Source organism: Leuciscus leuciscus, assembly GCF_965113295.1.
Source record: "Leuciscus leuciscus genome assembly, chromosome: 6".
NCBI lineage: Eukaryota > Metazoa > Chordata > Actinopteri > Cypriniformes > Leuciscidae > Leuciscus > Leuciscus leuciscus.
In genome coordinates this window covers 28,365,991-28,377,113 of record NC_138730.1, presented here as the reverse complement: position 1 = coordinate 28,377,113, position 11,123 = coordinate 28,365,991, and the positions used below count along the sequence as shown (strand labels likewise).

General features: G+C 38.6%; 1 protein-coding gene across 1 annotated transcript; it reads right to left on the bottom strand.

Moving 5' to 3' along the window:
* Positions 1-312: 312 nt before the first annotated feature.
* On the bottom strand, positions 313-2,776 carry htr5aa (5-hydroxytryptamine (serotonin) receptor 5A-a; the record flags this gene model as incomplete). The annotated part of the gene is made up of 2 exons (XM_082171818.1): positions 313-746; positions 2,078-2,776. 2 exons carry the CDS (start codon positions 2,774-2,776, stop codon positions 411-413), a joined length of 1,035 nt encoding a protein of 344 aa, XP_082027944.1. The 3' UTR covers positions 313-410.
* Between the last annotated feature and the right edge of the window lie 8,347 nt (positions 2,777-11,123).

The following is an 11,123-nucleotide window of genomic DNA, read 5'->3' as shown; positions in this document are numbered from 1 at the left end:
TAAATGCCTTTACTGTCACTTTTGATTTAAAGCACCCTTGCTGAATTTCTCAAAACATTTCTAAAAAAAAAAGTGTTATGAAGATACTCAATTTATACTCATTCTATTGAAGTCACATAATGTTTTAAAATTAGTTCAGTTGAAACTAATGAATGTAATGTAAATGTAAACTGACTGTCAAAAGCCAGAACCAGTCTATATTCATTTAATGCAGGGAACAGACTGACATTTCTGATGAGTGTTCTTCACTGTTAGACACTGGGTCAATTGGTCACTTTTCCTGGCATTAAAAGCCCAGATATCATTCCGTTTATAAATCTGTGCTTTTTGAAGAGCTCAGATAACAACACTTCCCCAAATGGGTGGTTTAAACTGGCATTTGTGGCGAGGCCAAAGATTTCTGCTATCTCTCAGCGCTGGCGGGAGAAGAGATTCCTGAAAGCGTTATTATAGTTCTTGTTGAAGGCTGTGTAAATGAGCGGGTTGAAGAAGGAGTTGGAGTAGCCCAGCCAGAGGAAGACACTCTTCCATATCGGTGGAATGTGACAGGAGCACAGTGGAGTGATGAGCTCGGTGAGGAAGAAAGGGATCCAGCACAGGACGAACACTCCGATGAGGATGCCCACCATCAGAGCCGCTCGCTTCTCCTTCTGTTCTCGCCACGTCTCACTGTCAGTCTGAAATGTCACAGTTGCATGGCGGACCGTGAACACCATCTGAGGCTGTTGCCTGGAGGCCTCTTTTACCTGAGGGAACACATGTGTCTTGAGTGGATCAGTCAGAGCATAGATATGATCAAATAAACCACAGTACATAATTTCAACCTAGATTTATTTTATCAAAAATTTTTTTTTCTATAAAATCATTCAATTCCTCAATATTCCATGTGTCCTCATACAGCATATATGTGAATTTAATTGAATATGAACGTAATTTACATGTTACATTTTAAATATTTACACTAATGTTCAAAAGTTTGGGGTCTGTAAGATTTTTTTAAATTAATAAAATAAATCTCTTGTTCACCAAGGTATGCAGAAGATATGCAGTAATATTGTGAAATATTATTACAATTTAAAATGTTTGTTTTCTATTTTAATAGATTCAAATGCAATTTATGTGATGGCAAATTTTCAGTCTTTAGAGTTACATGATCCTTCTAATCATTCTAATATGCTGATTTAATGATCAAGAAACATTTCTTATTATCAATGTTGAAAGATGTGCAGCTTAATATTTTTGTGGAAAGCATGACACATTTTTTGCCGATTCTTTGATGAATAGAAAGATCAAAAGAACAGCATTTAAAAGAAATTAGAGAAATTAATAGAGTTTTTAGTTTCACTTTTAATCAATTTAATACATCCTTGCTGAATAAAAGTATTAACTGCACTGATCCCAGATATTTGAATAGTGTTCAATTCTTAAATGATTTAATTACAGTGAGAATATAGATAAAAACAGTCTTCAGAGAAAACCAATCCAATGAATCCAATGCATGACATGCTGACCTCACTCATGCATTCATGTAGGTTTTGTGTGCCATTTCTTCTAGGGTCTAGATAACATAATGTGAAATTGCATAGGACTTCTGCAGTATTAGAATGGCCATGAAAATAGCCATTTAAGCATAAGCTTTTAAACCCTTAAAGTTTCTGTGTCAAACCTTAGACAATCACTCCTAAACCCAATGAAGTAGAACAGGATTGTAATAGAATGGAAAATAATGTGGAACTTATCTAAGGAAGGTGTCAGGATTACTATTGGCCACAGTGTTGTGACATGCTCAGAGATTATACCATGCTTTTCAAAGTAATAGAGCAAGCTAATGGGACATTCAGGTTCAATTGCCTATTGAATGGCTGTCTAGTGACGTTCTATAGAATAATGAAAAGAGGAATATGAACAGTCTGAACTGAATCAATAGAATACATTCTGGAATTTTAAAATATTGAGAAAGAAGTTCTATGTGCAGTACAGTCTGTACAAAATTAAAACATTGGTGTGTGCAGATAAAGATCCTAAAATATTGCTGCATTAAGAAAAAGCATTTCACAACATACAGTATCATTTATACCTCTCCAGCCTCTGCAACTGGAGTGATGGTGTTGGTCCTCTTTGATCCAATACGGAACTTAGCAGCTTTGTATATCTTCCAGTAGACAAACAGCACAACACAGAGAGGCAGATAGAAGGCCCCGAATGTGGAAAAGATGGTGTAAGACGGCTCCTGGCTCACCTGGCACTCCATGTCCATCTCTGAATAGGTCTCACCCCAGCCAAAAAGAGGGGAGAGGGAAATAACAGACGAGAGCAGCCAGGTCAAGCCAATCATCCCATTAGAGATCTTCTTTCGAGTCTTCAGCGTGTATTCCAGGTGGCGCGTTATGGACCAGTAACGGTCAAGGGCTATTGCGGTCACGTTCCAAATGCTGGCCGTACAGCACAGGACGTCGAAAGATATCCAGACTTGGCAGAGAGCTCGGCCCAACTTCCATCTCCGACCGTTGAGCTCATGGACCAGACTGAGAGGCATCACCAAAGCAGCCACCATAACATCAGATATGGCCATGGATGCCACCAGGTTGTGGGGCACACGGTGGAATGTTCTGACTCGGAGAATTGTGACTAGGACGAGCATGTTCCAGAAAAATGTAGCCACCACAAGCATTGCCAGCAGTGTGAACGTCAAGACGCTGAACACTGTCTGTGGGCAGTAGACATTTCCATATTCTGAGCTTTGATTAAAGGAGCTGTTATGGCTGACATCAGCCATGTTATTGAGTGCCCTTTTGTCCACTTTACACCACTTACAAAATAGCGAGAAAGAACTTCACTGGACTGCAACAGCTGTAGAAAAAGTAAGAAAACAGAGATTGTAAAAAAAATCAGCTTCTACACATATTCTGTGTTGTGAAAAAAAATAGTGATATTTAATCAACATCGGAAACTGAATGTTTGCTTGTAGAATCTGCTATGAAATGATACAATTGACCATTTAGACATGTAGGGGTAATGTACAGTCAGCCAGTCAAAATCACCATAAAGCTGTTATTTGCAATATTTTTTAATATATATTTGACCTTTTTTTTAATTAAAGTGATAAATATTAAAGCTTAAAGTTAGCATGAAACGGAAGTTGCAACAGTCTTTTCTTCCATTTTGTGACGTAAAAACATTTTTAGGGCGGGACTTGAATTTGTACCTCTGGAATTGATTGGATAGTAGTCATTTGTTATTTCTGTGATGTCAAGTGAGTGACAGGTTTCCTGCCTTTGCACCAGTAAACACGTCATCAGAGAAGAGATGTCGCTGCAAGAGGAAAGTTATTTTGATAAAAAATATAAGGGCACATGAATTTGTAAAAAAAAATATATATATATATACCATGTCAATTTTAATTTCTTGCTGACTTTAAAAGAGATTGCACCAGCCAGAACAGGTACTGTTCATAAAACGTAGGCTACAATTGTCCTGCTGGGAGAACTCCGAAATAAGGTAGAGCTGGATCCATGTGCAGTATGCAAGTTTTATTAATAAAAAGTTTGAAACAGTCAAAATTCACGTTTCCTGTGAACGAAATGGAACGGAACGGAATGGAACGGAACAGAGATAATCCACAGGGAACAGAACAGTGACAACCACCAACATGAAGCCATAAAAGGACAAGACCAGACAAAGAGCACAGGAAACACAGGGGTATAAAAACACAAGGCTAACAATACAACAAGACACACCTGGGAGAAATCAAGACTAGTGAACAGGGGGAACCAATCAGCAAAAGGACTACAAAAGAATTACAAAACCTAACATAGGAACTGAACATAGGCAGTGAATCACTCGCTAACTTCCTTCCGTCTCGTGGACTCGGATGTGAGTAATTTCTTACTTTGCACGAGTGCCCACTACTGGTGGAAATCGTGCATAAGGTTTAAATGGAATGCACTGAGCTCTTGATCACTTGGAATTCACTATGGAGCAGATTTATTATTTAAACCCCTTTTTACTTATGAATTGATTTTATGCACCATTCTATGCATAAGTTGTTGAACAACGAGCAAGAAGGTGGCTGGCTGCACACTGGATTCAGTACAGACTACAGAAGCTAGCATACATGACATATTTTTGCACAATGCAATCCATATATATATATATATTTCTGTAGTCTGTACTGAATCCAGTGTGCAGCCAGCCACCTTCTTGCTCGTTTTCCATATTCCCTTGGGGCTCTACGCACCTGAAGATTTGTATTTTTTTTTTTTTTTTTTTTTTTAGAGTGCAACAATTTTTTTCTAGTTTTTATATGTTGTTGGAGAAAATATTTAAAATCCTATAGCTGTTGGAGAAAAATAAACTTACACACACACATATAAAAAAATATAAAAAATCAATAGTATAAACTTTGACTGTGAACATAACATATAATTATGTTATGACCCAGGGTTCAGTTCTTGGTCCCCTCCTCTTCTCCATCTACACCACATCACTGGGACACATCATACAGGCACACGGTTTTTCCTACCACTGCTATGCTGATGACACGCAGCTCTTCCTCTCATTTCAACCAGATGATCCCACAGTAGCTGCACGGGTCTCAAGCTGTCTGGCGGACATCTCCACATGGATGAAGGAACATCACCTGCAGCTCAACCTGGCAAAGACTGAGCTTCAAGTCCTCCCTGCCAATCCATCTCTAAAGCATGACTTCACTATCCAGCTACAGTCATCATTAATCACCCCATCAAGGTCGGTCAGAAATCTTGTAGTAACGTTTGATGACCAGCTGACCTTCACAGATCACATTTCAAAGACAGCTCGATCATGCAGGTTTGCACTGCACAACATCAGGAAGATCAGGCCTTTCCTAACTGAGCATGCAACACAACTTCTCGTCCAGGCCCTGGTCATCTCTAGGCTTGACTACTGCAATGCTCTTCTGGCTGGACTTCCAGCATGTGCAACCAAACCCCTACAGATGATCCAGAATGCTGCAGCTCGTCTTGTCTTCAACGAGCCCAAGAGGGCCCACGTCACTCCTCTGTCAGACTGATCTCATGAAATGGCGTATGTATGACACGCCAATTCGTATTTCCATTTTTGGCGTGCTATCAACACGCATAATCGCTTTTCAGCGTGTTTATCAACGCCGTTGACTTAACGTTATATATGACTTACCCCAACCCCGTCCCTAAACCTACCCGTCACTGGGGTTGATACCATTTATGAGTCTTCCCCTACCATCCTAGGAAAAAAATATCGCTCCCCAGATGTAGATATACATTTTGCTTCGTTTCGCTCGGAGATTTAACGGCGTAGACATACACGCGGAATCACTCGGACATTTAACGGCGTAGACATACACGCGGAAGATGACGGCGTGGACATACACGCGGATAGCTCAAAATGCGTATAGATAACACGCCACTTGACTTGAAAGTGGCGTGTATGTTTACGCAAAGTCATGATGTCATGTTGCCTCTGTTCATCTCTCTGCACTGGCTACCACTCGCTGCTCGCATCAAGTTCAAGGCATTGACGCTTGCTTACAGATCTATCACAGGGTCAGCTCCCTCCTACTTTCACTCACCCCTACGAGTCTACATCCCTACCAGACACCTACGATCGGTCAACGAGCGACGTCTCGTGGTTCCATCACAGAAAGCCACAAAATCACTTTCCAGAACATTCTCATTCACAGTTCCATGCTGGTGGAACGCTCTCCCCACCCTCATCCGGAATGCAGAATCCCTGACAACATTCAAAAGACAGCTGAAAACCCTTCTCTTCCGTGAGCACTTAACCTTATAAAAAAAAAAAATAAAAAAAAATAAATAAAAAAAAAAACCACTTCCTTTCCCTTGAAACATCACTTATCAGGCTTATGCTACTCTGAATAATACCTGAACTTCGTATTTTGAGCACTTCTTGCGTTGTTGTTGTTTTTGCCTCTTCATGATGACTCGCTTAATTTAGTCCTAATTTGTAAGTCGCTTTGGATAAAAGCGTCTGCTAAATGACTAAATGTAAATGTAATTATTATATAATTCTTTAATAAAACAGAAAATCAAAATAACAAGACACTCAGGATACTAGAACTGGCAAATACTTGAACAGAACAACCCAATGATATCTAACATAGACAGACAAAGAATGAACTGAGGAAAACAGAACTTAAATTCACAGACCAAACCAATCAACGCAGTGAAGGTGTGAACACTAATTAAACAATGAGTAACCAAGTAGACTAACCAGAAGCGGGAACAAGGAACTAAGGAAACAGAAAACAGAGGCCTATACCATGAAGCAGGTATGGATAGCAAGGTATGTTTCAGTTTAGTTTGCGGCCAACCTGTTTTTTAGGCACCATGAAAGCTGCTCTGCTTTTAGCGGTGTTCATCACCATAACTTACGTTCCGCGGCTAACCTGCTCCGGGGCAGATTATGTTCTAGGTAAGAAATCTCAAACCAAAACTGGACTAATCAGCTGTGAGCAAAGTGACACATCTCTGATGAAATAAAGTCCCTCCCCAGTTTCTCTTGCTCCAAATTAAAGGTCACTACATAGTAAAAGATTTTTAAATACAAAATTGAAAAGATGAAAAAAGATGATTATTTATTATAATTATTTTATATGATTATTTATATAATAATCATACCCCTAATACACATTATATACCCAAATACACATGAGTAATTTTAGTTTACCAACTAGGCTATTATTAAATATGTAGTTTAAATGAACATAAATATATAGATATGTAATAAATAAGATTTGGAATCGTTTACATACATACATACATACATGTGTATATATATACTGTATATATATATATATATGTATATGTATATATATATATATATATATCATCAAGTATATAAACTAACTTCACAAATTTCACTTGCATATAATAGGAAGATATTTTCTTCTTTTTGTGTAAATGCATTGATGTAGGCTACTTCATAATCTTCAATCTCGTAATCTTCGGCAGAAGAGAGAAAATCTTGTGAGAATTGATTTGGAGTCTCTATATGTTTCAAGGCAAGTGATTTGCTGTTCACTACTGTTGACAGAGAAAGTTGATGATCATTGTCATGGTATCAACAAAGCCTGATTTAATTGGTTTGGCTTTGTCAACTTGAAACTCAACCATGAGTTTGTTCAACCATCATGGTATGGTCCAGAGCAAAACCAACTCAGGGTAAAATTCGAACACAGGAAAAACAAGACATAACCCTGACAGTATTGGATTTATGCTGTGTCCACGCCATGGCCTAATGCTCTCTTCACGTGCTATCAGAATTATTGTGAAGGGGGTGGATTCTGGTATCCACTGCTGCTTCAATGTATGTGATGAGTGATTATAATCAATATTTTTCCTTCTAAATATCAAATGAGTTGAATGACTTCTCTAAGCTTATGCAATTTTATTTTGTTATAAAAAATGTACCAGTGTGATTACTGAAATGTTCTTTTCATGTATTATCTAATGTCTGTATTTGATATCTGAATACAGTAACAGTGCTTGCTTATTTAGCCCGGCTTCCAGAAATTAAATATGGACTTGTTTGAGAAAGGTCTTCAACATCTGTCAATACATACATCTGTTTTCTGGGGTACCCTGACAACTAGGTCACAAGGGTCATTGTAACCAATAGTTTGAGTGACCATTTCTTAGCTAAAGCTGTACTGCGTTAGATTAAAGTGTCCTTGAGAGAAAGAACGTATTATCTTGATGTTGTGAGAAGACTCTCCTGTTTATAGTTAGAGCCTGGCCAAATCCAACCTTGAAGAAGCTGTGTGTCGGTGTGTGTGTTAGTCTTTTTGGTTACAGGGTAAAGGATTGACTGACTTGTTTTCTTCAACATGTTGGTGCCCAGCAACCCAAATCTGCGACCTGAAAGGTCACGACGTGCCTTACTTCAGGGTCAGAGTGTCAGCTGCAAAATCGATGGAGATATGCTTCAGTCTATCTGTTTATGTGTGGAAAATGATTGTTTATCTCTTTCTTAGCCACTGAGAATCATTCAACCTGAAGCAAGGACGTAGCTTAGACCTTAGTGAAGGTTATAACTGCTGTGATCTTTCAGAAGCTGACTTCTGCTGATGAAACTGCAAACTATCTTCAGTAAAACTTTTCTTCAATTTATTATAATTCTGACTACGGGTCTTCATTCATCATATCTGGTTCTGCGTCACTGACTGTAAATCCCCTTACAATTGTAAATATGAGTTTTCTAGTTAAATATTGCACATTTTTCAAGTCGTATTTACCACTGGGAAGCTCAGAGATAATTTTGATACCCAAGTTCCAGAGTTGGGCGGGCCATAAACATGGCGGAGGAAAGAACGATTGCTGCTGTGACTGGTATTCTTTATTAGATTTTTCCACAATAGTTACATCGCCTTGTCGTGTCTTTAAAGTAGTGCATATTTACATATATGAAACATCATTTGAAGCGTATTATATGGTTTATACACAGCAAAAATAGCCTGTATTTGACTCAAAATTCCAGAGTTGCCAGCAAGCTGACTATATAGATCAGGGATTGGCAACTTCAGTGTTGGAGGGCCACTGTCCAGCAGAGTTCCAACCCAAATCAAAAACACATGAACAATGTCTTCAGAATTGCTAAAAAGCTACAGGCAGGTGATTTTTTTGTCAGGGTTGGAGCTAAACTCTGCAGGACAATGGCCCGGCCCCTCCAGGATTGAAGTTGCTCATTTATGGATAGCACGGTGAATGTTCATACGGTTGTCAATTAAAGATAAGCTAAATTTCATTTTGGCTTTAATGAGATTTTCCCAATAAATATGCATGAATAAACTTGGTGTCCTCCATGATTCCTGTTCTTTCCGACAACAAAGCGCTTGAATGCAATGAGCTCGTAATCACAATTTCAGAAGTGGGAAGTAGGATATTTCGATAGCCCATGAAGGCAGCATAATTACCGTAGTTTTGAGATTACAACAGGTGACATTCTATTCTGAGCTGAAATTATGCATTTCTATGGCAACACTATCAACGCCTAAATGAATCTGCAGTGGTCATGTGGTACAAATAGGGGCTCTCCGAAAATTCCCATCTTACAAGCTGTAATTACGAACTCTACAAGGACATGAACGCTTTTTACAAGTTGAAATAACATAATTACGACAATTACAACATGGCACGAACGCACCTTTAAAACTGTAGTCTTCATTATCGCACTACAGGCTGCAGGGAGGACATCTTGAATCTGACCGCGATTGTCCAATCAGAATATTCCAGAGAGCTGTGTAAATAATTTCTAGATGACCTAGAAAAATACATTTACCACAGTTTCGTGTCAGTTGACAATGTATAATAAATATCTGAAAACATGTCAAAGTTGCTGACATGCAAATTCTGTGTAACAACTTGGTAAAAACATTATAGCCCAATGGCAGAGAGGTACGTACATGGTGCTGTAGTTATTTTCTCAATGAAGGAAGATCTTTTTCCCCATCTGCCCATGATCAGTATAAGAAGTGTCAAATACTCTTGAGTCTGAAGCTTCAGAAACATACTATTTTGTGCAACCATTTGTGCTGATAATTCGATGTAAAATATAGCACTGCTTGTACCACTTCTCCTTCACAAATTGGATTCTGGGTGGATTGTAGACTCTTAACTGATCCCTACTTCAACTGTTCTGTTTTAATGATCAAAGTATTTGCATTTTGATATCTTGCTGGGAGCAAAATCTAATGAAGTCTTTGATAATTTATTCATATTTAATGTGAGCGAAAAGCTTAAATCCATATTTTACTACAGGTGCTTACATCAATATTTTAAAACAAGTATTCCTTCATGACACTAGTTTAATCATGCTTTGTGACTCCATAATGAATCTGCCACTGGAATCTGTTCAAATACCTGTATCAAATCTGTTCGAAAACGTAATTGAGTTTTTGAACAATGTCTGTGTGAACGCTGGCCAAACTGATTAAGCATTCATGTATGGCTTGGGGAAATTCATAAGCAGAAACAATAAACATTTCAAACAGAAAAGGTGAAATACATGCAGATTGGTGACCAAAATAGCTTCAGTCTTCCCATGCCTTAAGGGTAAGTATGGATAATATAGGCTATGCTTGATGTATGTGAAACATGGTCTGTGGCCTAAATCAAACACCAGCTCAAGGCAAATTCACACTGCACTGACAGGCGATTACCAATAGCCAATTACAGTACGTCACTTCTCAAACATTCCAAGACCTGAAAAATGTTGAATCGCCGGAAACGAAAGCCGACCAACCGCGACGGGGTAACATACTGATCAGACAAACCCTGTTGAAGGGTCTGTTGCTGTCTGTCGGTGCAGTGTGAATTGGCCTTTAGTGTCACACTGCTCTATTAGACCGTCTTTTAGAAATGATATGCATGTGTGGGAAGTTAGGACTTTCATAAACCACATAATTTCCTATAATCAAATATGAGACATCCAACAAATGTGTCATCCGCTCTCACATAGCTAATGTCCTCTTCTTTGAATCATTACTTTAATGGCAGTTAAAACAGAGCAGCGTTGGAGGGCTCATCCTAATCACACTGGTACTTCTCTTCACAGCGTATTCCTTCAAATAGGTGACAAGGGTTTATTTAACTGCTTTTACAGACTTGCTCAGTTACACAATGCTCCTTTACACTGTTTTGGCAAGTACTGGTAAACTACACAGAAATCACACTTTGTTGTTGTTGTTGTGTGCATATGTAACATGCCAAACCAATTGCACTTCCTTAAAGTTCTCACTTTTCAAGGTGCACTCAGTAAGTTTTAAAGGGGTGGTTGATTATTATTTAATTTTTCCAACTTTAGTTAGTGTGTAATGTTGCTGTTTGAGCAAAAACAACATCTGCAAAATTACAACGCTCAAAGTTCAAAGCAAAGGGAGATATTTTATTTTAAAGAAATGGCTTTTCAAGGACAACAACAAATGGCTGGTAGGGACTTAGCCTCGTATCTCAAAGACAGAACCTTTTCAGTAAATATGGGGAAATTTACTTCTGCATCTGCTCCCCTACTTTGTGGTGTGCCCCAAGGGTCTATTTTAAGCCCGCTCCTCTTTTCACTCTATATGTTGCCACTGGGTGCCATTTTTG